Raw genomic sequence first — 16,834 nt, forward strand, 5'->3', positions numbered from 1 at the left:
ACTTTTATATCTATACTTGTATTTACTTAGCTCTAGGCTCAGGGCTTTCTACTTCAATCTGTTCTTCTTCGAAACTTTCGCGCGATTCTTCAAACATTGAATCCTGGTGATGATATTTCTCATTAATTTTGGCATTCATTTTCATTGGCCAGTTTTCGAAACGTTTGCGATCGTAGAAAGAGAATCGACGTGCCACTTGGCTACAGGGGCTGACTCGTAAATTTGAGTAAAACATAGTTGGCACTCACAATTTTATTTCCAATATTGAGAACAATTTTCCCATGATCAGATGAGCGTTTGTGTTTCTCACGCTGAAATAAAATTATGTATTATTATAACCATGATATGAAAAAGAATGTTTGTGATTTAGACCACACGAATGAAGTAAAACTTCTTTCAAAAACAAAAAAAAGCGCCATCTTTGAGCATCAGGCATAACCACATCGCAACAGGTTTTTGAAGTGTACATAAAGGGATTGTTTCACAATTCTAACTAACGGATACTACACTACGACTATTTTTTTTTTACAAGTTAGCCCGTGACTACAATCTCACCTGATGGTAAGTGATGATGCAATCTAAGATGGAAACGGGCTAACTTGTTAGCAAGAGGATGAAAATCCACACCCCTTTTCGGTTTCTACACGACATCGTACCGGAACGCTAAATCGCTTGGTGGTACGTATTTGCCGGTAACTGCCACGGCCGAAGCCTTCCACCAGCCAAAAAAAAAAGGTCATGAAAAGGACTTTACCTACCAATCGAGTCGTAGAGGCGATCTCCATGGAATCTCTTGCAGCTAAGATTGTTGATTTTGGGGTTGGATTAGAAACGCCCGGTGATACACTGTGAATTAAAAATGAATTAATATTAAAATATATTTTAAAGTAAATCTTCTTTACGTGAAAAAAAAAACAGAACCCTTATAAGATCACGTTATGGTCCGTCTTTCTGTAGGTATGTCAAGATCTTTGGTTGAGAATTTCCCGAAATTCATTTTGGGAAAAAACTCAGCAAAAACTGCGAAATTCTGATGATGAAGACTAAGGATGAGGAAGACGATTTTCGACATTAATGATGTCGCGTAAGAAGTTTTCATCTAAAAAAAGTTCAACTAACATAATTTTCAAAATGGAACTCATGTGTCCGCGAATGTCCACAGATGCTGTTGGGACGCGGCGACTCATCTCCGACTGAAAATTGATAGCGGAGATTATTTTTAACCAACTTCAAAAAGGTGGAGGTTCTCAATTCAACTGTATGTTTTTTTTTGTATTTTTAACTAACGAATATTGTCTTGTGGCAATGTAACGTTCGGCAGGGTTATTATGTATCTCGGTGTACCATTACAACATCGATCTGCTATTAAAAAGTGGATGCACAATCAGCGACCAAAAAACGTCCCCACTCAATGAGAACCAAACACAACTTCTTGGCACTCAATTCAAGTAGTCGCATTTGCAAATTCAACCTTAAACTTAATCCTTGAGGTTGAATTTTTTTTTTTTTTTTTTTTTAATCTATAAGTTTTAAGGGACTTTTATTATAAATAACATGTCAGTCCCATCGTACCCTAATTAACAATGACAATAACAATGATAAAAACAAAGCTACTTAAATTAATTACAAGAATCTTCCGTTGATATTACATATTATATAAAAAAAAAACAAACTAATTTTTCTAATCTTAATTAAAATGAAAATTTATCTTAATTATAACCATGAGTTGGAGTATTCAAAAGATTATTTATTCAGAAATATCTCAATAAAAGATTTGAAACTTTCTGATGTTGGTTGACAAAGAAAGCTCACCAGGGCTCCAACATCGAACTTACTAACTCGATATTTCTGAATAAATTCTTCTCTTTCTGCGTTATACTTGCCACATTCCATTATTATGTGATGGACATCATCTATCGTATCACAAACTTCACATATGGCGGAAGGAACCTTTTTCATTAAAAATGCGAACTTCTTAGACGGATAATGTCCAGAACGCAGCCTATGAGCTAACACTATGTATTTTCTGCTTAATTTAATACCGCCAAACCAGGGGAACCGAGGAGGCTGATATTGTATAGTTCTATACCAAATTCCTTTTTCTTTACTTCTTAAATCAAAATATTCTCTAAATTTATTATAACATATAATTTTGAATTTATTCAATATTTCTGTATAGAACGGTAATATACACGACTCTGTGCCTTCCATTATTGCTGATTTTGCGAGTCTGTCAGCCTCCTCGTTTCCTCTTATACCTATATGAGATGGAACCCATTGCAACTTCAGACTAATATGACGTGAGTCATATATATATTTTAGAATTTTGTAAGCTACTGGCATACCTCTGCTATAACCAGAGGCGCACAGAGCTAAATGCTGCAAGGCGCTTTTGCTGTCTGTAATAATAACAACATTTTGCTTATTTAAATTCCTAATATATTCAAGAGCTTCTAAAATTGCAACGAGTTCCATGGTCATAATAGAAACTTGGCGGTCAGTTTTGAACATAGCCGAGTTACTTTGCTCTAAATGAATAAAGGCTGCGCCTAATCCTTTTCCATCTTTAGATGCATCAGTATATATATGTGAAAATCCCTTATATTTTCCCAAAAGTTCTTTTATTACCAAATATTTTAAGTATTCCGGTTGATGTTTTCTTTTAGCATCAGTTAAACATTCTAAATTGGCCCTTACAACGTTATTTATATCAATATAGGATGTCCAAATATCTACTTTGTACATTTCTAGTGGACTTGTGGCATGTACTCGTATATCAAGTTGTTTACATTGATCATATAAGGTTAACAACAAAGGCTTTTTTTTTGATTTCCAATATTTGTCATAAGAAGGAGAGCCCATATCATTTAATATATTTACAATCACATTATTAGACCAACTCATACTTTTCACAATATACTTATAACCTAGATATAAACGTCTTAAAAACAGTGGTTGGATGCACAATTCACTCTCCATTACGTGTATAGGTGTGCTTTTAATGAAACCGCCAACGATTCGAAGTGCCTGATTCTGAACCCTGTCAAGTTTACACAAGTGTGTCTTAGCACTAAAATCATATAAAAAACAACCATAATCTAATCTACTTCTTATAAGTGATATATACAAATTACGTAAATGCTTAGGTGCAATGCCCCATCCAGGGCCAGCTAATACTTTAAACAAATTTAAAAACTTTGATATTTTCATAACTGATTCATTTATATGTCTTGTCCATCTCAGCGATCTATCAAACCATAACCCTAAATATTTTACATTTTCATCAATACTTATATTTTTGTTGTCAATAATAAGGTTAATCTGGTTCGAGGTTAGCCTATTTCCTCTGTTGAAAATACATACTTTTGTTTTGTTTGATGAAAGTTGAAGTCCTATCTCATCCAATTTTCTAACCATATAATTTAGAGCTACTTGTAATTTTGATTCGCATAAATTTATTTTTTTATTACTGAGATAAATTACAAAGTCATCGGCATATTGCAAAATAAATACATTTTTAATTTGTTGACAGATAATATAGGTGGTTATATTAAAAAGTAAGGGCGATATGGGGTCTCCTTGAGCGAGTCCTCTATTTGTATGCCTGACCTCGGAAAACTGACTATCATTTTCATGTTTAATCATCAATTGTCTATTACTTAAGAATGACCACAAATATTTACAAATAAGTTTACCTACTCCTAATTCATCTAAGACTTTTACTACTTTTTCTGTTAAAATATTGTTATAAGCATTTTCGATGTCTAAAAAACAAGCCGCTGTTGATATTTTCTTTGAAAATCCTAACTGTATATAACTCACCAGTCTTGAGAGACAGTCTAAACTGGATTGTGCTCTTCTAAAACCTATTGTGTGTGATGATAATATATTTTGGCTTTCAACAAACCATTCAATTCTTTTAACCAGCATATTGTGAAATATCTTACAAAGACATGAAATGAGAGGTTGAATTTGCTCTGAATTTGGGATTTTATTGAATATTCGACTATATTTAAAGGCCTTTAGGTATAATTTCCTTTATGAATAATTCTAAAACTGTCGGATGTTGAAATTGGCCAGATTTTAAGTGAATTTTTCTACATGATTGTGAATCCTTTTATTATAAAAGGTCAATGCATTAAAATAATAAATCATTACATCGTTTTTCATCGTATTTTTGTTTATGCTATCATCTAACATTGTATTTTCAACGCATATGACATAAGTATCTTCATTTTACGAAAAGTGGCAGTAATATAGTATTACTAGCTGACGCCGCGCGGTTTCACCCGCGTGGTTCTCGTTCACATAGGAATACGGGGATAAAATATAGCCTATAGCCTTCCTTGATAAATGGGCTACATAACACTGAAAGAATTTTCAAATCGGACCAGTAGAAACCGAAAAGGGGTGTGGATTTTCATCCTCCTCCTAACAAGTTAGCCCGCTTCCATCTTAGACTGCATCATCACTTACCATCAGGTAAGATATTAAAAAAAAATGTGAAATACTAAATTTAAGTAGGTATAGCTGCCCCCCCCCCCCCCTGGATAGAATCCTGGCTACGTTCATAGACAGACTTATCTATAATCTTACTTGTTTAGATGTTTGTCTGTCCAGTTGAGCTCCTTCCCACTTATCTATAGGCTGTGGTGGTGGGACTACTTTAGCGTACTCCTCTGCTATGGTCTTGGCGTGAGGACATTCTGCTTTAACCGCCATGTCGTGGAGAACTTAAACATCAAGTACTTTAGCTGGTGGGACGCTTCGGCCGTGGCTAGTTACAACGTTTAGACAACGAAAGAGGTATGGATTTTCATCCTCCACCTAACAAGTTAACCCGCTTCCACCTTAGAGAATAAAAAAAAAGTTATTGTCTGAGGATGTAATTCTTTTTTTAATATTTTCGGTAGTTAACTCATCATCATTCTTAACAACCCATATTCGGCTGTCTATTGAGCACGAGTCTCCTCTCAGAATGAGAGGGGTTAGGCCTTAGTCCACTACGCTGGTCAAATTCGGATTTGGCCTCTCATTTGAATCGGACAATATTTAGGAGGCCATGCCAAACGGCAATTATAGATTATTTACCAAATTTTGTTAATTCTTGTATTTCTTTTATAATTTTCGTAGAAAATGTATTGTATGCCACTGCACGTTATTAGCTATTGTATCACTCGTGCTGTCTATTGTGCGATTCGTCTTTGCTTCATTTCACAAATGTCACTAGTGCTACAATGGCCCTCATTCCATGACAGTGGCGTATGTAACTTGGCAACTTCGTTGATGACACTCCCTTCGTTGATGATATGCGGGCGATGGGAGGGGAATGACTGCGCGCGGGGCATCGGTACCTGCCTCCCGGCTCCCGCGGACCATCGGGAGTTTTACGAGCGAATTTGCCTAGCTATATTCCATAACTTTAATAGTTCCTTACCGTATTCGGTCCACTTTTTAGGCACAGTCTTCTCTGCTTTGACAGCCCTCAGCACGTCTCGTCTCTGCGGCGGCTTGAAGTCTGCCATGTCGCCGAACACAACGAACGGACGGTCGTCGCCTTCTAGATTCTTCCACCATACTTTGTCAGCCTCTGTCGGTCCTAAACATGTTTATAAAACAATCAATAATAAGTTGCATTTATTAATGCAAATGCATTGACCTCTTTTAAAATAAAAGGCAAACAAACTGGCCAATTTTGCTTTGACAGTTGTAGAATTATTGGTAAAGAAAATTATGCCTAACATCCTTTAAATATAGTCCAATATTCAATAAAACTCCAAATTCAGAGCAAATTCTACCTTGAGTTTAAGGTTCAATTTGCAAATGTGCTTATTGAGTGAAAAGTTGTGTTTGGCACTCATTGAGTGGGGACGTTTTTTGGTCGCTGATTGTGAATCCACTTTTTAATAGGAGATCGATGTGCAAATGCAATAAAATCTTTTTAACTTAAAAATTCAACCGACTTCAAAATCACACAAATAAACTAAAAAACGAAATATCGTATGTCCTGAAACTTCATGATTAAAACGTCTTGAGTTATTATGTTGGCACCGCCTTCAAAGTAATCAGAAGGTAGCACATACGATGTTATTTTTCGCTTTTTAGTTTATTTCTGTAATTTTGAATTTGGTTGAACCGATTTCCATGAAAATGATTGCTTTAATTTTATAAAATCATGTTTTTGACATTACTTTATTTATTCTTGTTTTGTGCGTATATAAATCTTTGAAAATTCTTTCATTATTTCAAAGAAAAAAAGAATTTTTAAAATTGGTTGATATATGACAAAATTGAGGTAACAAAAGTAAAAAAAAAATACGCGTTAATTGAGAACCTAAGAGAGAAAAACTTTTTTTAAGTCGGTTGAATAAAATATAACTTTAACTTCGTCTAATTTCAGACTGAGGACATCAGGAGGGTTGCAGGGAGCCGCTGGATGCTGGCGGCTCGAGACTGATGTGAGTCCATGCAAGAGGCCTATGTCCAGCAGTGGACGTCCATCGGCTGTTAATGATGATGATGGATTGAGCCTACCTGTGTCACTACATAACTCCATGTTCTCATGAGATGCCAACTCTTCAGGTGTTCTAGAGCTATCCTCTGCGACCTCTGTAGTCAGGGCCTTGATCTTCAGTAGCTCGGGGAGATTGAAGTGATACTGGTTGGTTTCCGGAGATCCACCCGTGAAGTGGTTCACGAAGTGTTGGAACTGGGTCAGAACAAAAACTATTTGTGCAACTGAGAGCTCAGCTTTCTGTCCCCCTCCCTCCACTTCCTCCAATAAATATAAAAACAATTAAAGATTTATAGTCCAGTAATTTTAGGCATTATAAACTCAGATCTGGGGAAAAATTCCTACTGAGCTAAATTTGACATTATTATGAAGATTTGGTATTATTATGAAGATGTGAAAAATCGAAATCGATATCAAGGTTGTCAGCTGAAAATCAGCGCTGTATGTCCAATATTTCCTTGGTACATGCAGCACAATGCTGAGCTGGAACCTTTTTCAAGGTTGTGCCAAATGACATAGTGGTGTTCTGATGCTTAGACTAAGCGGTTTGAGTATTAGACACTACAATTATTGTATTAAGTGGTTAAGTGTGGCACAATTTTTGAAATAAATGTTTTTCTTTCTTTCTTTCTTTTCATACCGTGCCGGGTAAAATAGTTACAAAGGTTAAAAGGTCACGAAAATCAGTTTTTTGCAAATATCTCGCAACCTATTGCCCGGAGGTTAATAGAGGTCATTATAAAAATTGTTTATCATAAAATTGTCTACAAAAAATGTCTTGGCAGTTTTTCTGTAAAATTAACGGTTTTCGAATTAAAGCGCTGAGAAAGCGACTATATGACGATGCACTCGTTTCCTCACTACCTTCGAGGTAGTATGCGAGGCGCGTTTTTTAACCCATAAAACCTAGTTTTACTGGACCTTCATAATAATCTATACGTTAATGTTATAAAGTGGTAAAATTTCATTTGTTTGTTTGTTTGCATTGAAAAATCGCGTCCGCCGTCGCACCCGCGCTAGGCCTGCAGTATGGACGAACACTAATGTAGGGTAGGGCAGTAGGGCAATTTCGTTATTTTCATTATAAAACTAAATTACTAAACCGATTTCCATGAAAATTAAATGGGCCCATCTTTGAAAATCCTTGTTTATTTCAAAGAAAAAAATAATTTTCAAAATTGGTTAATAAATGACGGAGGTATCAAAATCAAAACAAAAAACATACGCGTTAATTGAGAACCCCTTCCTTTTCTGAAGTCGGTTAAAAAAATATAACTATACTAGTCGACATCGCGCGGTTTCACCCGGTTCCATTAGGACTTCAACCTTATGAGTCGTGAACGATATGATGATCCACGGTGAACACTCGGAATAACAATATTATTTTATCCCAGTATTCCCATGGGAACGGGAACAACGTGAGCGACACCACTTTGTCTTTTTAGTTATCTATGGTTCCAGCTGATAATCAGCACTACGTGTCCTAATTCAAATGGTCACGTAGCATTATGCTGAGCTGGGGCTATTTTCTGGGTTATGCCACACATCGCAGGGTATTGTTCTGGATGTCCTGGTGTACTGGATGGATGGATGGATGGATATTGTGATGTGTGGCATAATTCCGAAATAAACGAATTTTTCTTTCTTTATATACGCACAAAACAAGAATAAATATGTCAAATACATGATTTTATAAAATTAAAACAAAAACATTTTGGCAGCGGTGGGATTCGAACCCACGCCTCCGAAGAGACTGGTGCCTTAAACCAGCGCCTTAGACCGCTCGGCCACGCTACCCATGACCAGGAGATAAAAATATTACATCTCTTCAAATTAAACACACACTGAAGTTTATAGTATCCCGAATAAGAAAGAAAGAAAGAAGAAAGAAAAAAAAAATGACAAAACAATATAACTACAAAAATATAAAATATAACTAAATAAACAATGCCTAAAAATAATAAAAAAATCACTACAAGTAATACACTACACTAAAAACTAAATAATAAAACTAAAAATAAAAATAAAACTGCCTACTTAGCTCTATTAAATGTTGGAACTTTATGAGCAAAATTCTGTTTCTGCTGAGATATTAAATATTTTTTTTAATTTACGTTTAAAAGCATAAGTAGATTTAACAGACTTTATAGGTGGTGGCAAATCGTTCCAACATTTAGTAGCAGCAAACTTAAAGCTTCCCTTAAAAGCTGCTGTCTTATGGACAGGTACAGAAAGCCTGAGGGGGGAGTGTCGTGAAATTCGTGTCGATTTATCCCTTAGCCACATTAATTCAGGTATCCCGTTGTGTAATATGCCAAAGAGTAATGTGGCTAGGTGTAGCCTTCTTCGCCCTTCCATACGCAATAAGTCGGCTTAATAACGAATATAGACTTCATCATCACGTCATCCATTATTCATTAATTTCGTTAACAGCCGATGAACGACCACTGTTGGTCTGGGCCTCTTGCATGGACCTCCAAGCACTACGGTCTCGAGCCGCCAGCATCCAACGGCTCCATGCAACTCGCTTGATATCCACGCCACATAGTGGGGGGTCGACCAACACTGCGCTTTTCGGTGCGCGGTCGCCATTTTTATATTGTTATACTAGAGGACGCCCCATGGATTTTCCGAACCATGGATTTTCCGGGACGACACAAGTAGCCTATGTGTTAATCAGCCTATTTTTCTAAATCGTGAGGAATAACGTTTCAGCTTATTGCTTATTAATTTTTGTTTACATTCAGTAGGTGTTCAGTAAAAATAGAAAAATTAAAATTTTAATGAAAAAAAAATCAACCAACTTCCAACACAAAAATTAACCTACCTACAAAACTAATAATCGAAAAATAACATTTTCTGATCAGTTTGAAGGCGGTGCCAATCCAGTGTCGAATTTTAATTCAAGCCGTTTTAAAAAAAACCTCCAAAATTTTATAATTATTATTCGATTTTTACTTTTGTAGGTTAAAGGAATTTCGTTTATTATTCGAATTTTTGACGTAACATCTAATAGTAAAATATATAAAATCATTGATATCAAGACATTCAATAATTAGACTATGGTCTAATAGAAGGGTCAAGCAAAAAGATAATTTACATGCTTTATGATCTTCTTCATTTTCTCCTGCCACTCGTGGTTGACTCTTGCAGAGGTCTTGTACCCTTGGGAAAGGTTCGTTATCAATGTTTGACTTTCTCTTAGAATCTGTTGGAGAGCTCCAATATATGTTGTGTATTCTGGAATGGATTGGTGAATAATTAATTAATTATGATAACAATATCTGTATATGACCACATTCTGGCAATAAATGATTTATGATTATGATTTTCCGTGGCCTCGTGTTTATTTTAAAGACTACGAGTATTTTACTATTATATTAGGAGTGGGCATAGATGAAATAAAAACTCCAGATACGTCTCCTGAACTGAAGAATAAATTACACACCCCAATGGTGCCAGTTCGAATATATGTAAATGTACAGGACACGCACACAGATGCACATATGAAGACAGACTGCCAATAATTTCAATACCCTTCACACTCACACAATACGTCGAGATAGCCCAGTGGATATGATGTCTGCCTCCGATTCAGAAGGCGTGGGTTCGAATCCGGGCATGCACCTCTAACTTTTCAGTTGTGTGCATTTTAAGAAATTAAATACTCAAACGGCGAATGAAAAACATCGTAAGGACACCTGCATACCAGAGAATTTTCTTAATTCTCTGCGCGTGTGAAGTCTGCCAATCCGCATTGGGCCAGCGTGGACTATTGGTCTAAACTCTCTCATTCTGAGAGGAGAGCTCAGCAGTGAGCCGACACAACCCCTGGGTAATGAGACCCTTTACCGTTCATATGTCGTGAATGCTAAGCATATTGGCATTCTAAATGTTAAGCCTCTGATGTCGTCCTTGTCTCACCTTCAGTGATCCGCAATTTCTCCATCCTGCTCTTTCGTCTCTCTGCGCACAGAACATACATGAGGCCCGCCATGTTCTTACACTCTAGTTGCGTCTGTAACGCCGATATCTTCTCTTGTCTTTCTCTGTGCGCCTCCCGAAGCATGTGAGATGCTCGTATTTGTTCGTTCCTGTCGAAAAGTTTTATTCTTTACAAGTCAGCCCTTGACTACAATCTCTTCTGATGGTAAGTGATGATATCTGAGAAGACTTTTACGATCACTACAGTTCACTCTTGAAACTTTGCCGCGATTCACGATAACAGTACCTAGGTACGTATTATGAACTTCATACAGGCGACTGTCACCCTACCCATGCTATCTGAAAAACACTATATCAGACGGGCATAACGTGCTCTCCGACACAGGGTGTTACACCACTATCTTTGCAACTCCGGACTGAGAATTTTAACTGAAAATTTGTTAGGAGAAAGAAAAACTCAATATCTTATGACTCGAGCTGTGACCTCGTGATCCCAAACCACATGTAGGTTTTTATTCTTTACAAGTTGGCCCTTGACTCTCACCTGATGGTAAGTGATGATGCAATTTATAAGGGAAGCGGGCTAACTTGTTAGGAGTAAGATGAAAATCCATACCCCTTTCGGTTTCTACATGGCATCCTACCGGAACGCTAAATAGCTTGGCGGTATGTCTTTGCCGGTTAGGTTACTAACCACGGCCGAAGCCTCCCACCAACTAGACCTGGGCCAATAAAGAAAACCCCAAGCGGCCCAGCCGAGGATCGAACTCAGGACCTTGTAAATCCACCGTGCGTACCACTGCGCCACGGAGGCCGTAAAAAAAAATTCTCTATGAAGAAAAAAATCTCTAAATATCAAACAATTAAACTTAAGATTTAGACTTTTAGAGCTTAGAACCCTTCCTCCAGCTTTGGCCATCGCTCGAAAAACTCTTTTTGGTCATAAATCTTCAGTGTCTTGAAATAGTGAAATATGTTTTAGCGATGACCTACGGATTTGAGATTTGTTGACAAGAATGCCTATGTCACAGTATAACCAGTAGGTTGACTTCATACTAAAGGTCGAAACGCGAGCTATACCTACGCACCTCGTACGTGGGCTGATCGTGGGGTGAAGACCGTTGCGACTGTGCCGCGGTGACGAACGCAGTGTATTGGATTTTTTAATTATGACGACTAGGAAAAAAGTTATTATTTTTATAAAGTTTGATTAATATTTTGTATTCGAAAGGCATAATTTAAAAAAAATATATATAAATAAATGCTTAAATGATAATATTGTGTAAATAGGTAAATGACGTAAACGGTAATAAATATTAAATAATTATTTATTAACTTCTTCATTTAGGTTGTTTTCTTTGATTATTATGTAATACATAGATTTAAATCTTATGACATGTATGTTTTGTATACCAAGAAGTTAAGTAAAGAAGTTGTTTGAATTTAACAACATTATTGTGTTGCTCATACTTTAATGTATTTGAATAAAAAGAGTAAAAAGCCAGCTGATATTAATATACCTATTCAGATTTTTTTATTAAACTACTAGCGAACCCGGTCAATCTCAATTTGTTTTTTGTAGTTCCTTCCCTACATGCCAAGTCAGGATAAATTTTTTATCGTCTATTCTATAGTGTGTATCGTTATCGGTATTTTTGTGCATTACAAAAGGGATTAAAGTGCTAACATAATCTACGGAACCCTACACTGCGCGTGGCCCGACACGCACTTGACCGATTTTTTATTATTTGTTCACCTAGTGTGGTGGTAATACCTAGATGGCATCACCAAAATAAATATATGAAGGTCCTTCAAGATCATTCATTAGTATCAGCCTTATTTAAATCTACCAATCAAAAAACAACACGCATTTTATTGATCACTTCCTATTTTACTACAATTTACTAAGTATTTTATTTGTTTATTTAAAAAAAAGTATATTTACAATCACATAACTAAATGGAAACACAAAGTTGGCAAATGTAATTAAAATGCTGGAGACGGGCAGCCCTATCACATGTTTACGGAGCGCGCGGCTGTAGGTATTTATTTCAAAAATACGGCCGAGTTATTATACTGCTTGTTATATCTACTGTGCCTATGTTCTGCAGTGTACGTCCATCGACTGTTAAGATGATGATGATCATAGGCGAAAAGTTCGTCGATAGGTGTAAAATACCAGAATCGCAACCAAACACTGGACGTCTATTGGCTGATAATGATGAATGATGATGAATACTTACAGCGCCGGACCGAGGTAAATTTTAGAATGGAGCGAGATCCAATTATGGCGCCTTTCCTGTTTGCTCCTAACATTATATATATATATACATACATTTTTAACCGACTTCAAAAAAAGGAGGAGGTTTCTCAATTCGACCGTTCGATTTCGATTCGATTCAAGCCGTTTAAATCATAAAGATTTTAACTGGATTTTCGGACACTTCTTTCAGATACGGCTTCAATTAACACAGCACTAACTTGGTACCGCTTTTAAACTGATCAGAAGATAGCACATACGATGTTATGTTTCGCTTTTAATTTAATGAAAACTTTTTTATGATATAGTAGTATATTATAAAGTGCGCGGCCGAAGGCCGCGCGTTTTTTGCGCTTAGGTAAAATACCCAGCCATAGCCACAGTCGAAAGCCCTATTACAAACCCCTGGCCGAAGGCTGGTGCAAAACAAAGTTCGCGTTTTTTGCTATATATCCGATCTTAATGAAACAAAGCCTATATATTGCCCTGGACTATGCTTAATCTATTTGTGAAATCCGCATCAAAATCCGTCCAGTAGAACCAGAGAATAGCGCGAACATTCAGACAGAAGGACAGACAGACAGACAGACAGACAAGAAAATTAAAAAAAATGTTTTCGTATTCAATTGCTCATTTCTAATTGCCCTAACTTGATTTTAGTTAAATTTGGGCAAAGTACAGACACTCGATTTCTACTCTTTTATTATAGTATAGATAGATAGATAGATTGACTTTTAGGAAGATAGCTGACACTATTGGCATCTCAACAAAAGGCAAACATCACATAATCGCCTTGGCTTCTTTGAGTTGAACAAATACGCGATCGACTGACGAATTTTCGCAACTGCTTGGAGTTGTTTGAGGCAGATACTTTTTTGTATGTTTTGTGACCATGGTTAAAACCTGAGTATATTACTTTAACTCCAGAAACAAAAGTACAGTCTAAAAAGTGGACATGACCAGGATCCAATGTTCCAAAGTAGTACCTATAGAACCCGCGCGGCGAGTGGCGCTTGGGCGCCCCTGAGATCGCGGCACCCGGGTGTAACGCACCCCATGCACTACAGGTAAAGACTCTAGCTCACATAGCGCCCGGGTGCAATCATCACCGTAGCGCCCCCTAGTACCTATAAAACCCGCGCGGCGAGTGGCGCTTGGGCGCCCCTGAGATCGCGACATCCGGGTGTAACGCAGCCCCTGCACTATAAGTAAAGACTCTCTAGCTCACGCAGCGCCCGGGTGCAATCATCACCCTAGCGCCCTCTATTACCTGTATATACCCGGGTTAAAATCAACGCACTCCCTGCACCATAGGTAAAGAAAGACGCCTCTATTAGAAGTAAATTCGCGCACGTCGCGTTCATCTCTTCGCTTTAAATATAGACGATCGAAAAGAAATAAATTTCTTTTCGATCTTGTCTTTACCATTTCGGCGCCCCCTAGGATTTGGCGCCTGGAGCGATTGCTCCGTTCGCCGTATGGACGGTCCGGCCCTGAATACTTACTGCAGTATAAATTCAAATTTTTCTTTCAAGTACTTCATTTCGTGCGCAATTCGTCCTTGGAATTTCTCTTCCATTTCTATCTCCTTTTCTTTCAAAAGCCTCTCGATCTTCTCCGCGTTCTTTTTCTCTTGTTCTGCATCTTTTATTGCTGGAAACATTGAAGAAGATTTTTAGGGATTGATCCAAATCCCTTACAAACATTGAATGACATAAATATACTACTAATATATTAGAGGTAAAATAATTTGATGTCATATATATTCAGTATTTTCCACAGCTTTTTACTAGTTTTTACAAGGATGAATATTTTCAAAATTTTAACTTCGGAGAATTGGGTTCAGGTGGATTTTGTCATACATGTGGGTACTACAACAGTGTATCGATACGTACCGACAGACACAAAAAGGTTAGAAGTCAGAGCCGTGAGGCCAATTAAAAAAAATATACTTACCGACCGTAGTCAAGTTCTAAGTTCTATTCTCTCAAGGCTTAAAATTAGGTACCGACCCAGTATTATCAAACAATTTTGCAGTCTTACCCACTCCACAAGGGCATAAAAAATAATACCTACTTACTAGATCTTCTACAGTTAGATCTACATACAGTTAAATGGTGTATTTTATTATCAGAAATCGGTCCAGAAGCAGTAACTTACTTCGTTTAATAATAAACGAAATCACATTAACTACAGAGAATATTTCACCTTTACAATGACACAAAATATTTGGTGCCATTTCGGGAGTCTCCCCAGACTCTGGTTTAGTATCACTAATGGAAATTTCGGCAGTAGCATAATTGGAAGTAGCAGATATGGAGTTCATGTTTATTGACGAAGGTTCGGCTGAGGTGTGTTCTTCTCTGATGACTTCGAATATTTCTGCGCTGTCTGCGATAGTGACACCGCGGCTTGATCGACGAGACGCTAGGCGGGACATCTTGAAAAAAAAATAAAGTAAACTGCCTAGTTGGACCAATGGTTAGCTATTGGATAGAAGCAGGCGTTACTTTGCGGAAGTTCATCATGATTATATAATGATTTATTTATTTTGCTATCATCCGCGAAAATTCGGCGAACCCATGCGACAACGTCACCCAGGTCCGACAAAATACTCTCTACGTACGTTTCACCCCGAAACCGGAGCATCCTCAGGAGATGTTGACTCTACAACGTGCAATTGCAAAGTGTCGTTTTCGACCTTTGCTTCGTCTTTTATAGACCAAAAAGTTGAACTCCACAGAGAGGGGCCAACGCCCCGATCACTGTTACCCCGTGACCCGTGAGGGTTACCGAGGAAGACCCGGTCGTCGTCGAAAACGACACTTTGCAATTGCACGTTGTAGAGTCAACATCTCCTGAGGATGCTCCGGTTTCGGGGTGAAACGTACGTAGAGAGTATTTTGTCGGACCTGGGTGACGTTGTCGCATGGTTTCGCCGAATTTTCGCGGATGATAGCAAAATAAATAAATCATTATATAACCAATGGTTAGCCTCCTCCTTTTTGACGGCCTCCGTGGCGCAGTGGTATGCTCAGTGTATCTACCTACTTAAAAGACGAAGTTCTTCTTTGTTCTTTATTGGTCCAGATCTGGCTGGTGATGGGCTTCGGCCGTGGCTAGTTACCGCACTGCAAGCACAGACGTAGCGACAAGCGATTTAGCGTTCCGCTACGAGTTGTGTAGAAACCGAAAGTGGTGTGGATTTTCGTCCTACTCCTAACAAGTTAGCCCGCTTCCATTATAAATTGCATCATCACTTACCATCAGGTGAGATTGTGGTCAAGGGCTAACTTGTAAAGAATAAAAACCTACACGTGGTTTGGGATCACGAGGTCACGGCTCGTGTCATGAGATATTGAGTTTTTCTTTCTCCTAACAAATTTTCAGTTAAAATTCTCAGTCCGGAGTTGCAAAGATAGTGGTGTTACACCCCGTGTCGGAGAGCACGTTATGCCCGTCTAATATAGTGTTTTTCAGATAGCATGGGAAGGATGACAGTCCCCTGTATGACGTTCATAATACGTAGGTACTGTTATCGTGAATCGCGGCAAAGTTTCAAGAGTGAAACGAACTGTTACCTGCACCATCCTACATGAAACGAACTGTAGTGGTCGTTAAAGTCCGGCCGCTCAGAGATTGCGTTTCTGTCAACTGTCAATGTCAATGAAATGTTTAGATATCTATCTTTAAAGTTTAAACCGTTTAATGAGCAATGACATTAAAACCAACTTACAATAAACGTTAAAATTATTAGCAATTAATTAACAAAAATTAAAAGGGCGATATTGACAGGTTTCAAAAACGCACTGTCTGAGCGGTCGGACTTTAATGAATTTAACATTATCATCATAAGCCAGCCAATCCACATTGGCGCAGCGAGGTGGGTCTAAATTCCATATCTCCTCTTCTGGAGTGAGGTCTGTAGGAACCATTATAGGAATTTGGACTTTGGAGCTCAGCCCAGCTTAAACATACACTCAAATTAAGAACCTCCTCCTTTTTTGAAGTCGGTTAAAAATAGATGAAAGCTTGTATAGTTAACCGACTTCCAAAAAGGATGTATGTCCAGCGATAATTCCGTCATTTATTGACCGATTTTGAAAATTCTTTTT

General features: G+C 37.7%; 2 protein-coding genes and 1 non-coding gene across 7 annotated transcripts in view; all 3 read right to left on the reverse strand.

Moving 5' to 3' along the window:
• The window catches only part of LOC112043980 (retinol dehydrogenase 14), a 36,055-nt gene extending 30,460 nt beyond the window's left edge, over nt 1-5,595 (reverse strand). The window contains exons 1-5 of one of the 5 annotated variants that reach the window (XM_052888990.1): nt 5,438-5,595; nt 4,597-4,733; nt 759-846; nt 249-311; nt 27-103 (exon numbers count right to left, since the gene is read on the reverse strand). In XM_052888990.1, the coding sequence (XP_052744950.1) occupies nt 27-103; nt 249-311; nt 759-785 (167 nt within the window). In that variant the 5' untranslated portion in view covers nt 786-846; nt 4,597-4,733; nt 5,438-5,595. Of the gene's footprint in view, nt 1-26; nt 104-248; nt 312-758; nt 847-1,119; nt 1,191-4,596; nt 4,734-5,437 lie in introns of those variants that run through there. The other 4 variants (XM_052888991.1, XM_052888992.1, XM_052888989.1 and 1 more) reach the window with 4 other exon arrangements.
• A 2,634-nt stretch (nt 5,596-8,229) lies between these two features.
• Trnal-aag (transfer RNA leucine (anticodon AAG)) lies at nt 8,230-8,311 on the reverse strand. Its single transcript has one exon. It is a non-coding gene; the product is annotated as a tRNA-Leu (tRNA).
• A 2,095-nt stretch (nt 8,312-10,406) lies between these two features.
• Nucleotides 10,407-14,872, reverse strand: LOC128199450 (uncharacterized). The gene is made up of 2 exons (XM_052888994.1): nt 14,225-14,872; nt 10,407-10,608 (listed from the first exon to the last, which is right to left on the reverse strand). Exons 1-2 carry the CDS (start codon nt 14,380-14,382, stop codon nt 10,410-10,412), a joined length of 357 nt encoding a protein of 118 aa, XP_052744954.1. The 5' UTR covers nt 14,383-14,872; the 3' UTR covers nt 10,407-10,409.
• Nucleotides 14,873-16,834: the final 1,962 nt, after the last annotated feature.

This window comes from Bicyclus anynana, chromosome 24 (genome assembly GCF_947172395.1).
Source record: "Bicyclus anynana chromosome 24, ilBicAnyn1.1, whole genome shotgun sequence".
Taxonomy (NCBI): Eukaryota; Metazoa; Arthropoda; class Insecta; order Lepidoptera; family Nymphalidae; genus Bicyclus; species Bicyclus anynana.

What these genes read in the sequence shown, in the direction of transcription:
- LOC128199450 (XM_052888994.1), bottom strand. Translation starts at nt 14,382, where the DNA reads ATGTTTCCAGCAATAAAAGATGCAGAACAAGAGAAAAAGAACGCGGAG. An exon ending in AAATTTGAATTTATACTGCA is followed by an intron (nt 10,609 to 14,224) that starts GTAAGTATTCAG and finishes ACTTTTCGACAG; the next exon opens with GAACGAACAAATACGAGCAT.